The sequence below is a fragment of the Copadichromis virginalis genome, linkage group LG4 (assembly GCF_057382275.1).
Source record: "Copadichromis virginalis isolate Kocher_CV1m ecotype Utaka linkage group LG4, C_Virginalis_male_GT1.1, whole genome shotgun sequence".
Taxonomy (NCBI): Eukaryota; Metazoa; Chordata; class Actinopteri; order Cichliformes; family Cichlidae; genus Copadichromis; species Copadichromis virginalis.
In genome coordinates this window covers 20,784,054-20,805,031 of record NC_140621.1, presented here as the reverse complement: position 1 = coordinate 20,805,031, position 20,978 = coordinate 20,784,054, and the positions used below count along the sequence as shown (strand labels likewise).

Genomic DNA, 20,978 nt, shown 5'->3' with positions numbered 1-20,978 from the left:
TATTTTGAAACGCGCCGTTGCATTTATTGTGCAACCCCATGAAAGAAAAGAAAAGGAAAAAATGCCCGCGTCTTTAAAGTTTATGTAGCAACAGAGGGATTGTAGCGATAATGCCATTGGGGCGGCAGATCAGTTACTTCTGACGCTCCAAAGCCTCGGGGAGTTGGCTCAAGATTGCCTGTCTTTGATAAGGTCCTCACACTGTAGCTACAACTTCGTGGTCTAAGGAAAGCTTGCCAAAAGATGGGGAGGGAAAGGTCAGAAAATAAACCGAGCAGCCTTTAAACAATATTTCGTCACCAGTAACTGCACAAAACTGTGGGGTCTCCACCACTTGTTTCGCTTTTTTCTTTTCTTTTCTTTTTTTTTTAAGGCACGAGGTTGCAATTGTTTTTTATGCAGCTGCCGGGACCCGGCAGTCGGTTCCTCACTTTGAAGTGCGCTGCTCCAGCCTCTCGGTTCAGTTGGTGTTGGAGTCGCCTACAGGAGAGATCTACCGTGCGGCATGGCAGCCTGAAACCATAGGGAGGAGAAAAGGAGGAGGCAGAAAAGCGATATATATTTTTTTCTTCCTCTCTCGAGTGCATTTTTTTTCTCTGTAAACCGACTCGAACCTGAACGGACTGTATGTGGACGCGCTGAGGAGACCAGCATTGTGGATTATAAGCGAATTTTTGCATGTGTGTGTATGTATTTGTGGAGGGAGAAGGGAAGAAAAGAAGAAACCCGGAGTTTTAATTCGAGCTGAAGAACTCGTGGATCGATGGTAAGTTGCAAGAGTGTGTGCCTCCTCAAAGTGGCCCCCACTGGAGTTCTCTTTGATGTGCTGTTGACTCGCCTTTGAAGTAATGTTCTGAGGGTTGGGGAGGGGGGATGATTGGTCGCTTTTCTTACTTTTAAAGCCCAAGGAGGAACTGAGTCATCTCTGTGCCGTGTTCACGGAAATTTCCTTTGCGATAATATTTCGTACTTATATTTGTACATATTGAAGTAAGTGGTCGTTTCTATGTGTGTGTGTGCGTGTGTGCGTGTGACTTTCTTCCCCTCACAAGATCAGACAGATCAGAGACTTCGGTGCACTTGGAGTGTGGACGTTTATTTATTTATTTTTTAAACCAGGGCTTGTTTCGTCTTTAAACGCAGCGTTAAAGAAATATGTGACAAGTGTGTGGGGGTGTAATGTGCGTTATCATTCTCTTTCTTTCATTTTTCGGTATCCTGTGGGAAGCTTTTGACTTGTAGCTGTGCCACGAGCTCTTTTTTCTAATCTCTTGACATGTTTAACAGTCGAGCGGTGGATCGGTGATACTAAGTGACATGTTCAAGGTTGCACAGCAGCCGCTAATACACTGTAACTACCGCTGATGCTTCGGGGACACGTTGTAGCGATCTTCTGTGCAACAAACTGGGGGATGTTTTAAACAGTTGTGGAGGCTAAAGCTCCACAAGCAGCAGCCTTGCTGCCCGTATTAACTATTTCGGTCACGTTTTTCCATCACTTGGAGTTTGTCCCACATCGGTGTCCTACAGGTACTTGAAGCAGTGGCTCGATTTGGTGTATTTTTTTTAAGATGAGACGTAGAGAAGTGAGAGAGTGGCAGGGATGGTAGGGGTAAAACGATCAGGAAGCGGCGTCCGTGCGTAATGCTTTGGCATTTTATTGGGAGGGAGAGGAGTTGGGGAGGGTACATGTCTTATTAATTGGCGCTCAGGTCTTAACCCACTTTGACGTGCATGTAATTACTACTTCTCGTGATGTTATCGAAAAGGATGGCGGCGATCCAGTACAGACATCGCTTAGGTGGGTGCCCCCCTTCCCCTCTTGTTAAATGTTTTAATTTAACCAACTTCTGTAGAAATCATATCCCTTAGTTGAGATATGAAGAAGTGCTGTTTATGTAATTCTGCTGCAGCTGGATTTTTTTTTCTCTCCCCCCCAAATCTGAACTAGTCTGTCTGTTTCTGTAAAAGTCAGCGAGGGTCTGAAAAGGCTCTTACTGCGTTTCTGCCCCCCTTTGAAGTTGGGGCGGATCTGGTTTTGATTAGATCAATACTTTGTGTTTCAGAGAGAAGCCGGGCAGCCAGAGAGAAGCCCCCCCGCTGACATAAGAGAGTGAGGAGATTACAGTAGAAGCTCAGAGGAGGCGGAACAGCACACACGCGGGCTCTCTCCTTTCTGCCGTCAGAGCCATGAGCCGGGCGCTTATGGACCATATCGCCAGTAGTTTTCGCGAAGATGCGCCTCGACCCCCTGTGCCCGGGGAGGAGGGCGACGCGCCCTGCTACCCCGGCAAACTCCCAGTAATGAAACCCCTGGAGTCCCCCAAATCCGTTCTGCTCGGCTCTCCGGGTTCCTCTGCGAGGAGGAACGAGGATGGTCTCGGGGAGCCAGAGGGGAGTGCCTCCCCGGATTCCCCGCTTTCCCGGTGGACAAAGTCTCTGCACTCTCTCCTCGGGGACCAGGACGGCGCTCTTCTTTTTAGGACATTCCTGGAGCGAGAAAAATGTGTGGACACTTTAGACTTTTGGTTCGCCTGCAATGGATTCAGGCAGATGGACCTCAAGGATACCAAAACGCAGAGAGTCGCCAAAGCAATTTACAAGCGCTACATCGAAAACAACAGCATTGTCGCCAAACAGTTGAAGCCCGCGACGAAAACCTACATACGGGATAATATTAAGAAGCAGCACATAGACTCTGCCATGTTCGACCAGGCGCAGACCGAGATCCAGACCGACATGGAGGAGAACGCGTACCAGATGTTTCTGACCTCTGACATTTACCTCGAGTTCGTGAGAACTGGGGGAGAGAACCCGAGTCACGTCAACTCGAACGGGCTGGCGGACCTGAAAGTTGTATGTGGATACCTGCCCACGCTCAACGAGGAGGAGGAGTGGAGTTGTGATTTGAAAGCTAAAGCACTTATTGGACTTTCGGCTAAAGCGCAGAGGGCCCCCATTTCCCTGAGGGCAGTGGAGGTGATGGACGGGGGATTCAGGTATGGCGCTTTTACTCTGTTTTCTGGTGCAAAGTGTAAACCTGTTGTTGCACACCAGAGGCAACCGTGCAAGCATTTCTCTCCTGTACAAGTGCTTTTTCTCAACACCACATTAGTTTGCAGAAAACTGGTCAGCCTACCCCCTCCCTGTCTTTCACTCTGGCCCCCTCTCTCACCGTCTCCAGCAGCAGCAGCCCTCTGCTGGCGCTCGCCTGGATTTCCGGGGCTTTGAAATAGTTCCGCAGAGTGAGGGATCGTCTTCCACAGGAAAAGTTCACAGAGCACGCTGGCTCTGGCCCCAGCCAGCAAATAATAGATGATGACATTGCTGTGCTATGCCTTCTCTTGTACCACGCTGTCCTCAAGCTTTTGGCAGAGAGATAAATGTATAGCAGAGCTATAGATGGCACTTTGAAGTGGCTGTTTTGTAGTCTCACTCGGGTGCTTGCTAGGCCCTTTTCTCGTTTTTTTCCACGTTGCATTTAAAGGAGGGTGTTTTAGATTAAGACTGCATCCCAAATAAATTGAAGTGATTCATGAGTTTAAAGGACAGCAAAGACAGCAGTGTCAACTCTGGGGCATCCTCTGATGTTCCTGTTGCTAACTTACGGTGACAGGCTGAGCTAAGCTGACAGCTACCTGCTCAGGACAGCAGGGATTGGCAGCTCTCCCTTTTCTCTGCCCTCCCATTGTTGTCACCCTTTCAGATTCAAAACATGTGCTCTTAATTTCTCCCCCTCCCCTTTTTTTCTCCTTTCCTCTCCCCTTACCTCTTCTCATCTGACTCAGATTCTCTTAAAAAAAAAAAACATAACAAACGGCACCAGCTACAGTGCAGAATCAACACCCACCACCACCACCTCCCCGCCAAAAAACCTTCTTCACTCTCTTCTTCCCTCTTTTCTTGTTTGCGTCAATTCTCCTCTGATTCCCTCCTTCGCTGCGTTCCCCCCACCCCAACCCACCCGCCTTCTCTACTTTTATCTTTTTCCTTTGAAAACTCAGGGATAGGGACTACGAGGCATGCTTTTGGAGCGAGAGTGAAGATGGGGAGGAGGAGGTGGGAAGGGGGAAAGGGAGCGAAAGGAAGGAAGGACAGAGGGAAAGGAGGTGGTGGGGTAGGGGTGGGATGCATAAAAGAAAGGGAGGGAGGAGAAAGCATAAATGAGGGGGTGAAAGAGGCAGGGAGGGAAGAATGCAAGGCCAGCTGTGTTAAATACCTGACTCTTTGCGAGCCCCTCTGAAGGTCAGCCCGGAGCTGGGGGCCTACAGCTTTAGTCATGCTGCGTTTCTGCTTCCTCGTGAAGAACCCACCTCTCCCCTTTGTTTCCTTCTCTGACACACTCTCATGCATCCCACTCCATACTTTTTTCCTTTTTTGGGTCATTCCCCCTCCTTTCCTCTCCTCCTGTACCGTGGCAAGAATGCATACACAGCGGGAGATGTATGCCGGGGAAATGGAAAGAGAAGTTATGGGATATTTAAGAAGCAATAAGGAGAAAACTGAAGTTTTCCCAGGCCTCAGACTGCTCTGTCACATCCATTCGTTGTTGTTGGGAGCAGATGAGTGAGGCTATAGTTATAGTTCTCTGAAACATTAGAAGATGCAGCTTGTTTTGATGTCACCTTCTCAAAATGACAGAAACACAGTGAATTGTACCCACCTGTTGGATATTGATTCATATTAATCTGATTTTTGTTGGAAACTTCTCAGGTCATACAAGAGAAGAGACTCACTCAACCCCTGCCATTCAGGCTCTTTCGCTCCTGTCAGCAGCACGAATGACAGCGAGGTTTCCAGTGACGCCTTGACTGATGACGCCATGTCCGTGACTGACAGCAGTGTGTAAGTGAATCTTATCCAAACATGCGTTATGTGTGTGTGTGCAAAAATGAGAGCAAATCCCAAAGAGCTTTCTGTTTGAAGCTGTAGCCATACTGGAAGAATAGCTTGCCATTGATGGATTGTGGCACCTTAAAAAACAACCAAAGATGCACTCCAGTATCCAGGACGTGGTCTAGATTAATGCTAAGCTCCACCATAACACACTTTTGACTTTGCCACTGGAGTGTATATGCAGGAAGACTTTGAGTCGATTAGAAGGAATGAGTATAGTAACTTTACATTTTATGCATCTGTGGGCATGAGCAGTGTTTTGATGTCAGCTGATTTGCTTGTTACACTTTCTGATTAGCCTCTTGCTGAGTCTTGCCCTGCTGGGGCTCTCTTTTCCTGCTATTAGGGAGTATTTCTTCTCCACTGTCACCAAGATGCTTGTTGCAGTGAAGAAAATCAAGAAAACCTCATTTTTAAAAGTTGACATTTGTCTAAATTAGCTCTGATTGATCACTTATCGAGGAACTTACAAATCAGTCGCTCATGCTGTACATGTGGTTTGCGCTTATCTGTGTACGTGCCTTGGCGCTCGTTCTTCTAAAGGATTGCTTGGCGTAATCACATGTGTCTCAAGTGACAAGGTGCTATGAAGTCATTGCGTGGTGCACAGCTCAAGGCCAGATGTGCTTTAGTCAGCTGGCTTTTGGACGCAAAGCAAAAAGAAAAGTTGGTGCAACAAGTTGCTCTTTACCTCGAGTAAAGAGGAGGTAGGCGGGGTTGTCGAGGCATGGATGGATGCAGTAACTATGACCAAGCTAATGAAACTCAAAGACTGACACATGGTTGTTCAGCTGAATTAATGGGGCTGGGTTACACATAAGTATGGCAGCTGTAAAGGCTTTTTTTTTTTTTTACAATGGGATGTCCTCTGTTCTGGCATATCACTACACAGCCTTGCTTCAAAGAGACCGAGGCCTATATTGCCCTGTTCCGCTGTACTTTGCCCAGAGCCAGTGACAAAGCCCTGGCCACAGGGGCGCAGCTTCTCCACCTCATTTTCTGCCCGTTCTGGCCTTGATCTGAATATCTGCCTCGCCGCTTTAGGTCAGTTAAAAAAAGACCCATAAACATTTGAATTTCATTTACAGATAAAGAGGAGAAAAAAAGAGAGAAAAGGGAAAACGCAACGGGGGAGGAGGCGGTTGGGTGGGAAGAGAAAGAGAGTAGCGGAGGGGGGATTTTTGCTTATATCTTATTTATGGATTTGCTTGGACGCTGGGGAATGCAGCTGCGCAGACTTCAAACATTACCTTATCTTACAAACCAGCCTTTTGATGTGCGGAGATCAGAGGCTGGCTGCAGCAGCGCTTGCCAAATGAAGATTGGGGAGGGGAGGGAGGGGTGGTTGCTTATGCGCATGACTGTGGCATTTCAAAGCAAAAGTGGAAAAGTGCTTCTCAGTTAGGCTAGGTCACCAGGAAACTGCTGTTTAGCATGGAAGGAAAGAGATTGTTTTACACTGTCAAGTGCTTCAGTTTGAAGCTCTGCTGTTTGTTGTTTGATTCCCTCTTTTTTGTTTTTTGTTTGAGTCAGTCAGCCCTTCATCCCCTCAGACTTAACCAGGTTACCTGCACCCTTGGGTCCTATCCTGCAGTAACTCTTTGAAAAAGCATAATGAGTAGCTAATGCTAACTGTGTCCTCAGCTTACCATAAAAGTCAGGAGGGAGATGCTAATGCTGACGCTACTTAAAGTGGAGCACAGTAACTGCAGTGTGCATTTGTGTGTATGCTGGTGAAAGGAAATGACCAGCAGGGTGCCCAGTGTTGTGCTGGAGCCAGCCCTGAAAATGAGTGTCGTTTCTAGGGCAAATAAAACCTTACTCATTGCAGCGTAACCCGAGCCGCTCGGAGGCGGAAATGCTGTCATAATTTACCTCTGAGTAGCCTTTTTGTTCTCAGATTAAGCCTGAAACATGAAAAGCTAAATGAATTGGAGAATTAATAAATTAGATTTGTTCTTGCCTGAACTGTGTTTGATCTGCCCATTTGGCTAACAAGCTTCTTTCTGAATGTCTGTTTGGTCTTTAATGATGTATCCGATTGGGTAATTGACCTTTGTGGTCTGTCTGCGTACCCCCCTCTCCCCCTCCCCAGAGATGGCATCCCTCCATATAAACTGGGCTCCAAGAAGCAGCTACAGAGGGAGATGCAGCGAAACATGAGGATGAACAGCCAAGTCTCGCTCCCTGCTTTTCCTGTAAGTACACAAACGCACACAGACACACTCACGTGCATACGTACATGCATAACTTCACATACACATGCTCAGAAGTCTCCATACCACCCTGTGTTCGGGTCTCTCTGGGTTCTATGAATAGTATTGCACAAACTGTATTTGGCATCTTCAATTCAACAACGCCAGCAAAGATCTAAAGAGTAACGTCAAAGACCCAGCCTCCCACTCTCTCTCTCGCACACACACATACACACACATTCACATAAGCTTGCATGCAAACACAACCCCGCTCCCTACCTTTGGTGTCACCTGCACCCCCATTAGGGTTCCTTGAAGTCTGCGGGAGACGGGGGGGGTCTCTAAGCTGTTTATCGCCGCAGCGCTCGGAACACACCAGGGTTTTTCTTCCCCACCGATGGTGTAAATATGGAGAACAGAGAGAGATGAGGAAGATCTCTGCCGCTTTATCCCGAGGGCTCTGAAATCAGCCCGGTTCCTCAACAAAAACACAAAGATACTCAGACACATTCACACGCACGCACATTCACGCACACGCGGCGCTTTGATCCACGGATGAATGGAACAAACGCACAGGGAAGTGACAACTTCCAGCAGAGCTGGCCCCCTTTTTTTCTCCCCCTTTTTTTCACAGCCCCGCCACCCTTCCAACCCCCAGCACACACACACATACAGAAACACAAATGCTCAGCCAGCCCCCTCCCCTAAAAGTGAAGGATCTAAGGGGAAGAGTTTGAGCATGTCATGTGAGCTCTCAACAGGTCAGAGGGGAGTTTGTAGCTTAAGGCTTAAGAGAAGCTAACTTCATGTTGAGAGAAAAAAAAAGTCCGAATCGAAGGCGGGGGGGCCACAACTTGCAGTAGTAGCTGTAACAGAAGCAGCTTGTTAAAACAAACTTAAAGTAACTCCCTTTTTTTCCACATTATGAGGTATGCAGTAACTGTTGCTGTTGGATTTCGCCGCTTTCACTCACTCTCCCCCTTTTGCTTTATTTTCTTCTTTGTTGGCTTTTATTCTTGTTTTTGTTTCCCGTCTGATTTTTGGCGATGGCTGCCATTCCCATGGTGCACCAGCTCCAGGCACCATCAGACAGCTCCTCTTTTTCTCACTTTTTTCTCCCCTTTATCCCGACTACAAAGGCTTATGAGAAATTGGGGGGGGGGGGGGGGGGGAGAGAATCAAGAAAACCCAAGTGCAAAAATAATTTAAGATGCGTGCGTATGCACCCAATCTCATGCTGTCACTTTACTGTACGTTAAAGATGCCCAGCGTGTGGGGGTGGGGCTAAATTACCTCAACCTTTCTGATCTCCCATCCTGTTTTTCTGGCACCTTTATCTCTTTCCTTCAGTCCTTCCCTCTCTTCGTTTTTCTCCCACACACATCTCAACTTCTCCCAGTTTCTTTTTCTTTTTTTTAATCCCTCATCCTTTTCCTCCCTGGAGTTCTCTTCCACCCCCTGTCGATATGTGGCTTTTATTTCTAGATGTAAAGCCACTGCTTCCCATCAATCTATCCCTCCATCCCCCCCTCAGCCGCTCTATTCTCCCCCCACTGTGTGTTTGATATTTGACGAGGAAGGCTTTGAAGTGAGCTGACTTTAAAGAGGCCTGCTGATGATGACAGAAGGAACCAGCCGAGGCCCTGGCCCAGCATGACCATGCACCAGGCCTGCCAACCCCTGAAAACAGCCCTGTAGCCATAGGTGCCAGTGCGAGTGCCCTGATCAGAACTGCCTTTAGTGGGAAATGCATGCTATAGATGATGTGAAGTGCTATAGTAATGGAGGGATGGCATGAGTCTTGCAGTTTCTTATATATCTTCTTTTTTTATATATCTCCTCTACAGCGTACTCGCCATCCACCAAAAGAGATGATACCAATGGAGCCAGCACAGTTTGCAGCCCAGCTCATCGCCCGCCTGGAGAACCTGAAGAGGCAGCAGGAAACCATGAACACGTTGGAGGAGAGGCTGCAGCAGATTCAGGAGGTTTGTGTGACTCTGGTTCTTACTGAAGAAATGAAAGATGAAGATGTTTTGTTCTGGCCTTGACTTAGTTTGCCTTGTTTTTATCAGGAGGAGGAAAGAGAAGATGCCGAGATCATGGGAAGTGCTCCTGCGCTCTCACCCCACTCCTTACCCCTCCTCTCTGGCTCCTCTGACGAGGACCCCCAGGCCATCCTGGACGAACACCTTTCCCGCGTCCTGAAGACCCCCGGGTGCCAGTCCCCGGCCGTGATCCGGCATTCCCCTCGATCCAGCTCGCCAGAACACCGGCCTTTCACGCGTGCTGGCTTCAGTGTCAAGGGCCTGGTGAGAACTGGGCCCTCCAGTTCGTCTGCATCCAGTCCCGACCAAGGGGCGATTACCCTGTCCCTGGGTCCCAACAGAACCCTCGTAAGCAGGCAGAGCACGAAACACATCCACCATCACTACATCCACCATCACGCTGGTCCGAAGTCTAAAGAGCAGATCGAAAGGGAGGCAGCCCTCAGGGTGCACAGCGTGTGCTCCGGCAGCAGCGAGTGCCAGCCCTGTCAGCCGTACCAGCGCAGCCGCAGCCTAGGCAGAGAGATGTGTGGGGCCATCACCACAGACAACAGCATGGGGTCAGTCCCAAGCACTTGTTTCATATTTGTCTCCCATTTGTTTTTTCTTTTCTGTCAGTGTTTAAAATAAGCAGTGCAATTACTCTTCCAGGCGTTCAAGCTCTCTATCGAGGCGGGTGTGTCGCTCAGGGGCTGAGGATGGAGTAGCGGAGAGGTGCATGGAGGACTGTGGACCCTTACAGCTGCCCACTGACACAGCAGATCCCACCCAGAATGTGCTGCAGTGGATCCTGGAAAGTAAACGACAGGGCAGACACAAGTCTCACAGGTGAGTGGAGGATAATACTAGGAGTATCTGTGTGAGTGTTGGGGACACCTTTTCATGTTGTTAAAGTCAAATTTCCTCGTCTCCCTCTCAGTACCCAGAGCACCAAGAAATCCTTTGGAGGCTCATCTACTCAGACACACACGTGGGGCGGGGGTGGAAGCTGCGGCCACCTACGTGGTCACCAGCCGGCCCAGCCATTCATCCAAGACCCAGCTATGCCTCCGCTCCCTCCTCCCAACACTTTGGCACAGCTGGAGGAGGCCTGCCGCAGACTGGAGGAGGTATCCACCAAGCCCACCAAGCAAAGGTACACACAGACTTCAAAGAGCAGATTATTATTAAGTAACGCTCTTGGTTATAACTTCAAACTATTCCAGATGTGCTTTTTAAACTCAAGTCTTATTTCATTTCTCTTCCCAGGCATTCAGCGTCCAGCCTTCAGCGAGAGAAGACCCACCTCATGCCTGTTCAGGACGGGGCGTCTGTCCCCCTGCCGCTCGTCAGTCCCAGCCCCGCTGGCGTCCCTGCGACCAGTCTCCAATCAGAAGAGTACGATGCCTCTACAGTCCTGCCCTCCCTCTCCTCTCCTCCTTTCTGCTCTTCTTCCTCCTCCTCCTCTCAGCTCTAGCCTCCAACTTCCAAGTGTACTTTGACCCTTTTTAACTCTTCCCACTTGTCACCCGCACCATTTGCTTGCACACAGATAGATGAGAAGCAGCTATGCTACACACACATTACACCCCACAGACACTCACTTATTTAAAGCTTTGTACACCTAGCACTGCCTCTTACGTCTGCATGAATCGCGTGCATTTGTGCTGTGCATGGAGAGCGTGTGTCTGTGCGTGTGTGCAGTCACTGCACCACCTGACCGAGACATCCCTTTTCATATATCTGTATCATTTTTATTGGCTGTCCTTCAGTGAGCTGGCACTAGGTTGGGGCGAGCAGAGCTTAGCAAAGGGAGGGTTCCTCTGAAGCGGGCCTACAAAGCCTTGGACGTAGCTGAAGGGGAATTGATAACCGTGCAAACACAAGCGCAAACTTATAGACGGCACTGGGTCACTCCGTCCCTCAGGATGCTCTTAGTTACTGTATTTCTGGTCTGTTGTGGGAAAAATTTAGTAGATTGCTTGTTGGAGAACTTCTTATTTCTCTTTTGTCGAGATGTTGTCTGGTATAGCGAAAGCGCTCGCTGCTTCTGACACCCTTCCTCTCTGTCTTTTGTTTCCCGGCAGGTGTAAGAAGGGTTCAGGAAGCCACGCGGTGAGCAGCGGGGAGACAGTGGTGACGTACTTCTTCTGCGGTGAGGAGATTCCTTATCGGAGGACCATGAAGAGCCACAGTCTGACATTGGGTCACTTCAAAGAGCAGCTCCGCAAGAAGGGCAACTACAGGTGTGTGCAGGCACATTGAAATATACAGATCAGTTTTAAAGTTTTACAGTAGTGATGCAGCTTTAGTGACATAAATACAGTTAACTTTTTATGAACTGGGATTAGTTCATTGGCCTTGATTTAAAACAGTCTTTGTGCTGACTTGTAGACAAAGTTTACAGTGGGATCATTTGATTTCTAAGGTGTGGGAGTATCTTCATGTCCAACATTCCTGAGGGCATTTTAGACACAGTGACCAATCAGAATGATGGAGACATAAACCCTACTACCTTCTGTAGTGGTAAAATTCTGCCTTTGAATGGCGGTCAGCACCTGCAAGCATAAAAACCTGAAATACTGTCTCCGTGACTACGTCAGGGACCGATATCAGCATTTGTTTCCATCGGTGTCTGCACTCAGGCAGGCCTCTGGACAAGTGTGCGTTTGGTGTGAGGGGTGCAGTGAAAAGGAAGGGACAAGAGGAGGGAGGGAGGGTGGTGCAGGGGTTAGTGGGAGAGTTTGAACTGGAGCGATTTTTGGGTCCCATCTGGTATTGATTTCCATGCTAAGGCACACTTAATACACATGGCTTTGAAGCCCCAGCCCCTTTCATTTCAACCAACAAAGACTCACACAAATGGCCAGCGTGCAAATTCTTCACTGATGCTATCAGGGCCTCTTTTTTTCCTGCTCTGGGGTCTTGTGTGCGTGCGTGCGTGTACCCGCGCGCGCATTAATGTGCTTTGCGTTGAACGCGCACAGTGTTTACACATGTTGTAATCATTTTATGGATATTTTTGAAAGGCATACAGTTAAATGCCAGATCCGCTTGTTTGCTCTGCTACGGGGCCTTCACCGAGGCCGCTCGGCTTCGACGTGTGTTTGTGGAGAGAGATTTAATTTGATTGTTTCTTTCCAGTGGGCATTAAAGGGGGGAAAAGATCAAACATTTATTGTTTAAACTGCCACGGTCTCCAAGATAAGCACGGCCCAAGTATTGTGTTAATAATTACAGGTGATGGGGGGAGAGAAGAAAAAGCAAAAGAACTTAGCAAAACCTCTTCCTGTCCAGATGTCCACAACATTTTCAGATCAACAAACGTGACAAGCACTTAGCGCTGAGTTCTCCACATCTGTCTGTTTGCCCCCACCCTTCCTTACACCCCTTACTTACTCTTCTTTTCTCTCTGGCTCACAGTCTCAGTTCTTCTGTCATACCATCCACATTTTTTGGAAAGAGAGCTGCACGGCGCTTTAATAGCAGCCAGAGAATGTGTGGAGTTGGGTCATTTCAACATGGCAGCGGTTCAACAAAGAACAGTACTGCTCGGTCCTGCCAGACGATATTGGTGCCAGATGTCAGTGCAAACGGAGGGAGAAGGGGAGGGGAGGCAGATCCAGCCACATAAAACATGTTCCAGTGGAAATTCAGGCTCTCTGTGTCTCTGTCTGTCTCTCTTAGCAAGAAAAAAAAAGAGGGCGATCATAGCTCTTTGAAGATTTGGGTTTTTTTTTTTAAAAGTAGGAGGGCTCGACTTTTCTTTCTTCCTCTCCAAGGAGGGAACAGTTATCAGGCGTGTCCTTCGCTCTTTGATTTCATCTGATCGGCGCGCTTTTTCCTAAAAGGAGGTCGCTTTATTTCACACCCTGTGTCGTTGCCCTTTATTAGTGATTACCCTCGTGTTAATTAGCACACGTGCACGCTTGTGCACCTCTGCAATGTTGTAGTTCTGGTTTTATAAGTGTTGCATGTCTTAAAAACAAAGAACAACCACAAAAAATGCTCGCAAACATGCCCGCATTCCAGTCACCACACACTGAGCAGATCGAGGAATTTTTCCATTACATAGTTAATGAGTGAATTTCAAGTCCCGGTTAACCAACCCACCCCTGCTGATTTCTCTTCCTCTAAAATAAGGACTGGGAGGGGGGGGGGTTACATCATTATGGCCCAGTGAAGTCATGGCTGACGAGAAGCCCCTCCTGAGTTTGCTTCTTCTGCACACATACACAAAAGTCAGCTGCCCTTCCTATAGGTCTCAGTAAGCGCTCACACTGTCAACACGGGCGAGGAAGGACACACGGCATACTGCTTGCTCGTTCTCCTCCTCCTCCTCCCCCTCTACTTTGTCTCTTTTCTTTGTCCCTGTAATAATGAACCGGGGATGAGGAGTGAGTGAAAGCCCTGTGCACGAGCGGGTGTGTAGGAGTCAGGGGTAATGACAGGCAGACTTGCAGGCACCCAAAATTTCAGCCTTTGTCAAAGGACCCCTTCATTTGCACACGGGTCTAATTGGCCCCTGTTAGCCAGCGCAAAACTCACAGCAACACAACGGGGGGGAGAGAGAGAAGGAACGGGAGAAAAAGTAAAAGAGAACAAGTGGAGGGAGGGATGTGGAGAGAGGAAGCCTGCTGTTTAAAACCAAGTCTTGTCAGCAGCAGGTTCCACCCTGCCCTGGTATCAGCAGACTTGGCTGATTGTGTACTCAGTGGCTCGGCTGCAGATAGCGGAAATGAAACTTTATGTTTCAAAGGGGAGCATTAGACTTATCAGGCTTTCTTTTTCTTTCTTATTTTTCTTTGGACTTTTTGTTTATGAGCTTTAAAGTATCTTGAATCAAAGGGAGAAGTATTTTGTGTTAACGCTTTCATCTCTCGGTCACAGGTACTACTTCAAGAAGGCCAGCGACGAGTTCGAGTGCGGCGCCGTGTTCGAGGAGGTGTCCGACGACTGCTCCCTGCTCCCCACCTACGAGGGGAAGATCTTGGGAAAGGTGGAGAGGATGGAGTGAGCGCTGCCGGAGTTGATCAATAACTCTGCGGATGCCCTCCTTCATGTGCTCTCACACATGTACGCAGCCTGTGTGTGTGTGTGTGTGTGTTTTTTAAGCTAAGACTTGAAGGACTGGAGATGTTGTTGAAGGAACGCTGGTTTTTGGGCATGCGGACTGGAAGCGGGACAAGATATCCACATTACCGGACTATCAAGTGAAAAGCTCATCTAGAAGTGAAGAAAACGTGGACTTTATGCTGCTGGGCTCAAAACTTCCCAGAAGAGGAATATCTAGAGACTCTAGGTGAATGACCACTTGTCAAAGAAGCAGGGCGCTGTGGGTTTAATTTGAAACTGAGAGCCTACTTGAACCCTCCCCGTGCCAGTGTCTGCCTATAGTTGCTCACTAGCGCATTACTAATATGTATACGCAGATATACATGTACATTGCATTGTATTGTGATGCTCGTATTGCTGTGTAAAGATTTCTATAGCTATTTATTGGAAATACCCCTTTCCCAAATCCTATCCTTCTTCTACTTCCATGGACAAGCTGCTTGGAGTTGGACAAACTTCTCGAATTATCCACATCTGTGAACGCCCCACCCTACTCCACCCAACCCTCTCCTTCTGAGCATCAGTTCTCAAGCAAAGGTTTTTATTCCTTTTCAGCCCCTCATATTGAACTGTAAACATCAACAATACCTCTTCAAGAACTCCACTCTCACTCCGGGACATCTCCGCTCTCCTGGCCGGAGAGCTAACTGCTGAAGCTTTGAGAATGGCTCTCTTATCACTTAAAAGTTCGATAATATATTTACTACTGCAGTGCTATTTGTGGATGTGTCCCCGTCTGCTCTTAGGGGTGGGGGGGTCTTCAGTGTGCTATGGAATTTAAAAGAAAAAAAGAAAAAAATGCTATTAATGTTTAATTCCATACTCTGGGACTGTGCCCAGCTAGCCTTGATCTGTCACGTCTTAGTGCCTTTGTTTCAGCGGCGCAGGCATCGCACAAATAGCCTATATATTTACGAGGAGGAAACTGCCCTGAACAGGTCTTTGAGTCCCCAAAATGTGTTTACACCATATTCATATTTACCAAGAAAAAGTTCTATAATGTGTTCCCCTATGTGCTTACCTGTTAGTGAGTGAGTGTGTGTGTGTGTGCGTGACTGAGAGTATTTTAAGCCTGCACTATGAGCTGCAGATGCTAATGATGGTGGTGATATATATATATATATATATATATATATATATATATATACACTATGTTCATAGTGTCTTTATTTGAGTACAGTAGCTGTGCCTACATGGATTCTTGCCATGTTTTTCACCCAGTTTTCAGGGTCCTGTTACTCCCTTGGTTTTTACAAGGGGCCTTATGTTGAAAAGATATTTTTATGCCTTTTAGTATCATCATGTTTATGTTTTATGGTATTTTTCATGGCTTCCTTGGTTCTTCTTGTAAACTGTAAATTATGCGTTCTATAGAGCTCAGTTGAAAAGATGCCTCGGTACTTTAATTATTGTAATTATGAAGAGATGTAGCCTTTAATAAAATGTTCTATTTTTCAAATTAGCAAATTGCTTCCTCTTGTTTCTGTGTGTGTGTGAGTGTGTGAGGGAAAGAGAGTTTTGATTGGACTTTGCTAGCTCTAATTGGGATATTAGGATGGTGGCGCGTCTGTGTGTGCTTGTGTTTAGAAGCAGCTTCACCACACACACACACCCCTGCTGCGCAGAGTAAAACTCATTGGATCCAGTGAGAAATTTGCATCCATTATCAGCTCTTAATGTACTCCCTGTTGGAAATGAAAACATGCAGCATTAATTTGGCCACTAGAGCCTCCGTGTGTTTTAGGGGAAGAAGCAGACAGAGACCGGGAGAGCTAAGTGTGTGTTAATGAGACATTTGGCAAATATATGTTATAAGTACATTTTAGCCAGTTATTTACATGGTAAAATGTTTGGCCTCCTGTGGCACTTTATGAACTGCGTGTGAGGGTATAACGTGCACTTTTGCTCAGTCCCAATTAGGGCAGAGGGATGAGAACTCTCAAACATAATGCTGTTTGACATTAACAGAGAATCCCAAGATCGTCTGATGGGCTACATCAACTTTGTGTCTCTGAACTGAACGGTAAAAAATTATCTTATTTGCTGGAAAAAGGTATGTTTGGTTAAGTGAGTCCAGGAGACGGGACACGTGATGTCCGCTCGCTCGCTGTGGATTCAGCGGCACGATCAGATATTATATGGACTTTGCACTGCAGCGGTGGGGCATTAAAGACTGCAAAGAGTGGGATATGACTGTGCCGTGCACGTGTCAAACCTTTTTTTCCCTGATAGATTCTCATAGCCTGGTTTTACGCCTCCGTGATTTCCCGTCTAACTCCAGACTACTGTGCATATGCAGTGTTTTTAGGAAGTTTTTCAGCACCATCATTTTCTAAACAATTAGCAACTATGGGTGAACACAGTTGATGCAACAGTGAGTAGGAGTGGTGAAGCTAATTCAGCATATGTGTGTGGGTTTTGTTTTTTTTACATTAAAAATGAGGTAAACACAGGTGTTGCTAATGACATTAATGAAGGTTTTGTTTAATATAGCCTTAATCTAAGTGATTAGTACCACCTGTGTTTACTGTTTCACGTGAAAGAGGTCTGTCGGAGGCTCTGGCTACATGCAGTCATGGTAAAAAAAGTATTCTTATTTCAGTTTGAAGGTTTTAGGTATGAGGACATACAAATTCTCAGGAAGTTTTAAAATGAGGTAAATACAGCTTCAAATGACATTACTTGCTACACCGTGTCATTATTTGTTTAACAATAACTAAGCTAAATGGCAATTCAGTAGCTTGTACAACCACCATTAGCGACTATAACTTGGAGTAGTCTCTCACATTGTTGTGGAGGGATTTTTGACCACTCTTCTTTACAGTGTTGCTTCAGTTCATCGAGGTTTGAAGACATTCGTTTACACGCAGCTCTCTGAAGGTCCCACCAAAGCATTGCAGTCAGGCTTGAGGTGTGTGCTTTGACGGGTTCATTTCAACACCTTAATTCTTTTCTTTTTCAGACATTCTGTTGTAGGATTGCTGCTGTGCTTGGGATCATTGTTGCATCACCAAATTTCTGCCAATCTGTAGCTGTCTGATGGCCTCACATTTGACTAGTTTGCCACACAGAGAAGTTCGTGGTCAACTCAACAACAGCAAGGTCCCTAACCTGAATCATCACCCCTCCAACACTGTGCTAGACCGTTGGTAAGAGGTGTTTTTGCTGATATGCGGTGTTTGGTTTGTGTCCTGAGGACAGAGGTCCAAGAAGTCTTGTGGATAGTTCAGATGCAACTTGTTGTTTTTAAAGAGTCTAGGCGTCTTCCTTGTTGTACTTGTTCATCCATCCAGTCTCTTCCAGTTATCCTTTTCAGGGTTGCAGGGGGCTGGAGACTATCCCAGCTATCACAGGGCGAGACATAAGGCCTGGACAGGTCGTCAGTCTCTCGCAGGGTTAACACAGAATGACAGGCAACCATTCGCACACATTCACACCTATGGGCAGTTTAGAATCACCAGTTAATCCAACCCCACTTGCGTGTCTTTGGACTGTAGTACCTGGGGAGAACATGTGAACGCCACACAGAAAGATCCCAGCCTGATGGTAGATTCAAACTCAGGACTCAAACACAACTCTTCATGCTGTGAGGCACGCTGCCCCATAGTTGTTTAGCCTTTTTCTAATTGTTCTGTCTTTAACTTTAATGTTTAACATGCTAACTGAGGCCTGTGGAGTCTGAGATGGAGCCCTTTCTCTGAGCATTTCACGATTTGACTTTACTTGGAAGTCCATCCCTGGGAAGACTGGCAACTGTAAATGATCTTCTGCTTAGACCGATGGGCAGCAATTGCCTCTCTAAGAGCAATGCCGTTGACAGTTAAGTGTGCAATGATCAATTATTATGATCAATTAATCAATAAAGTGCATTTGATTTCCTTCTACCATGACTGTGCGCAATACTTGTTAGAAACTCCTTTTCAGATTTTTCATTGCACTTATGGGACGTCTTAAATTAACACTGTCCATCTTTTGCAAAACTGTTCCTCAGTGCGCATCAGGTGAAACCTCCGGCTGCGTATGGTGATGTAATTAACTCATTCTAGCATGCAGGCAGCATTTAAATAGCTAACATCTTATGCTATAGCCTCACCTGCACACCGATGCCCCCCCGATGCTATTTTACCCATCACGTCCTTCTGTCACACTCGCGTCCTTCAAGTTTCATTGCTTAAGAGTGTTGCTTATGCTGCCTTTCATATTGAAAGGGCATCATGATATTGTTAAAATACCATTTTCAGCCCTTTCATCAGCAAAGGTCAGTGCATACACTTGAAGGCCATCTTTTAGAATCTTTAGAACTAAGAGGCCCTCACAGAGCGGCGCTCCACTGTCAGAAGGCCTTGTGAACCCACCTTTGTATGGGGAGCTATTTTAGATGGGGTCATCTTTTTGAAGGATTCATGGGGTTGGGAAGACTCTAGACTGCTATTCATGAATGTAGGAAGGCTTTTTAAACATGAGTGAGTGATGCATTTTGGGGTTGTTTTTTTTCACCGTTAGCTTTTATATCTCTTTTAGCTTATCATCAATTAGTGCCATAGAGATCCTGAAACCAAGCAGTGATCCTTTGTGCTGGTTCAGAGTTATTGGCATTAAAGATTGTGCGTTCATGTGTTGTGGCTAAAATGGGTTTCTAATGGGAGAATGCACATAAACACTACTTCAAGTCTGAACAACAGCTTAGAGAGTTTAGAAAGCCTTGCTTGGTCTGTTGATATCCATGATGGAGAAAAGTGTACTTTTTCTCTTTCTAATCGAATTTCTAATGTTTTAAAAGGACAAGAAAAACACTGCAGCTGAAAGACCAGGAAAGGAAGGATTCAGGAAATGTGACCATCTGAGGAGGACAGGAATGCACAATGAGGGATGGGCACAACGCATGGGCACGTAGTGTATCACAGGGGATGCCACATCTGTGATGCCTCACAAAATCCCGGCTGAAAGACTAGCATATTGCGCCCTTTCTTCCAAGGCTATTGCTCATTTACAGTCTCATCTTTGGTAGGTTACCCCCTGATACATCCTTCCTAATGACAGGTTGACTGGTTGGTGCCCAGCGTTTAGTCTGCTTTACAGGGAAAAATTTATGGCTGTAAAACCACATTTGACGCAGTGATCATCCTGCGAGCCATGCTGTGTCATGTGATAGTTGACAGGAAAATGCATGCATGTGTGAGAAAGGTGCTAGATCTAATTTCCCAAATAAATTTGCATGTAATCCAATCACAGTGAACCCGGCAGGATCGAGACCATTGGCCCGTTTCTCACGAAAACATTCAAAGTGTGTTTGCTGATTAAAAAAAGAAGGCAAACAAAAGTTCATGGAATTGAGAACAAAAGCAAGAACTTTTACACTTTAATCTGTTTTCTGTCCAGTTCTACATTTATCCACTGATATCTTTCTGTTGGATCTTATGCAGTGAGTACTGGCACATACTTGGGTGCACAATTCAAAGTAAGCAGCTGTGAACTTTAATCAACTGGCACGACTTTGAGTTAATCTGCCACCTCAGCCTCCCCCTCACATCTCTGCCTGCTATTGTTTCACCAGTTCATATCCAAATTCTGCTACCTGTCCCGCCCACACGATGTGAGATCAAAGGCTTCTGACTTGGAACAATGGCAAACAGGAACCTAAACAGGATGTGGAACCAAAATCTCACAGAGGCACGCTGAATGGCAAATGCGAGCCGTTGGCGTTTGTGTGCGGCCGTTACAAAGCCCATTTTCAAAAATGGATTGTTAGTGAAGAAAAGGTGTGACCTTGATCCCATCCCCCCTTTGGAGTAAAGCCATTTCAAAGCAGTGGTAATGCACTTGCCACATCCCCTTCCTGAGCCTTAAATGTTTGGGATTTTACGGCGAAATGGCATGGCAGGGTACATTAAAGCACACGATAAGTTGATCCAGAGTTAGAAACACAAACCTAAAGAACAGCTGAGTTGCTCGCTTTCTGTCACCGCAAACCTCTTTTTAAAAAAAAAAAAAAAATGACAAAAAACCCTTCAGTCGTTTCACCATAGACTTGTAAAAGAGAACGAGACCCCCAATTTTCCGTCCAGGTTTAACAAACCCCATCATTTAACCTGCATCAGCAACTGCAGTCGCAACCATCAACCCAGACAACCAGTGACTGTGGTCAATCAGCGGCCCACGTCTGGATCCTGAGTAGACGCCACTGTGGAAACTGATCCCTTCACCGTTTAACCAATCAAGTGACCTTACACCACTTTATACTAACGATGTCATGTTTAGACAACGGCTGCTTGGCCACGGTGAGCTGGACGGCACCCATAAGAGAGGAATTAACAGAGTTATCACTGTAAGGCATAAACTGGATCTGCATTGTCATTGCGGGCTTATAAACGTTCTGTCGGAAGGCTTGAGAGGTGTAGCTGCTCTTTTATCCAACGGTACAGACGTTGTATTTTCCTCACCAATCAAACAGCAAGAAACTGAAGAGATTATGTATCTCACTGTGCTTTGGGGAATAAAGAAGACAGGGGCATGACACTGAAAGCCAGAAACCCAATCTGCTGCCGCTGCGGTGAAGCAGCGCCCGGATGCTATGCTGCCAAAGGGCACTGAGGACATGAGGCGTGATAGCCGGCCGGGCCGCGTTGGGGAATTTTGCGTGCATCCTCCCCACAACTGAAGGGAAGGCATCTTTTGTAAAGAGAGGGAGTGCCTTTGTCCTCCTTTGGTGTTTACGTTTGTCTTAAATTTCACCTAGTGCACAGCG

General features: G+C 46.7%; 1 protein-coding gene and 1 long non-coding RNA gene across 3 annotated transcripts; both read left to right on the top strand.

The window, feature by feature from the left end:
- The first annotated feature begins 403 nt into the window (after positions 1 to 403).
- On the top strand, positions 404 to 15,694 carry axin2 (axin 2 (conductin, axil)). Of its 2 annotated transcripts, XM_085454144.1 has the most exons (11): positions 405 to 766; positions 2,067 to 2,999; positions 4,714 to 4,845; positions 6,992 to 7,094; positions 8,939 to 9,079; positions 9,167 to 9,699; positions 9,791 to 9,967; positions 10,059 to 10,274; positions 10,388 to 10,516; positions 11,206 to 11,364; positions 14,009 to 15,694. In XM_085454144.1, exons 2-11 carry the CDS (start codon positions 2,191 to 2,193, stop codon positions 14,133 to 14,135), a joined length of 2,526 nt encoding a protein of 841 aa, XP_085310270.1. In that variant the 5' UTR covers positions 405 to 766; positions 2,067 to 2,190; the 3' UTR covers positions 14,136 to 15,694. The 2 variants fall into 2 exon arrangements, with proteins under 2 accessions (XP_085310271.1, XP_085310270.1); XM_085454145.1 differs by lacking the exon at positions 14,009 to 15,694 and having other exon boundaries at positions 404 to 766; positions 10,388 to 10,611; positions 11,206 to 11,267.
- Positions 15,695 to 16,552: 858 nt separating this feature from the next.
- LOC146711327 (uncharacterized) lies at positions 16,553 to 19,232 on the top strand. Its single transcript, XR_014920286.1, has 3 exons — positions 16,553 to 16,607; positions 17,196 to 17,382; positions 19,014 to 19,232. It is a non-coding gene; the product is annotated as an uncharacterized LOC146711327 (long non-coding RNA).
- Positions 19,233 to 20,978: the final 1,746 nt, after the last annotated feature.

Excerpts from the sequence above, each read along its gene's own strand:
- axin2 (XM_085454144.1), top strand. The coding sequence starts at position 2,191 with ATGAGCCGGGCGCTTATGGACCATATCGCCAGTAGTTTTCGCGAAGAT. Across the intron at positions 9,080-9,166 it reads GGCTGCAGCAGATTCAGGAG|GAGGAGGAAAGAGAAGATGC; the intron begins GTTTGTGTGACT and ends TGTTTTTATCAG. Across the intron at positions 10,275-10,387 it reads ACCAAGCCCACCAAGCAAAG|GCATTCAGCGTCCAGCCTTC; the intron begins GTACACACAGAC and ends TTCTCTTCCCAG.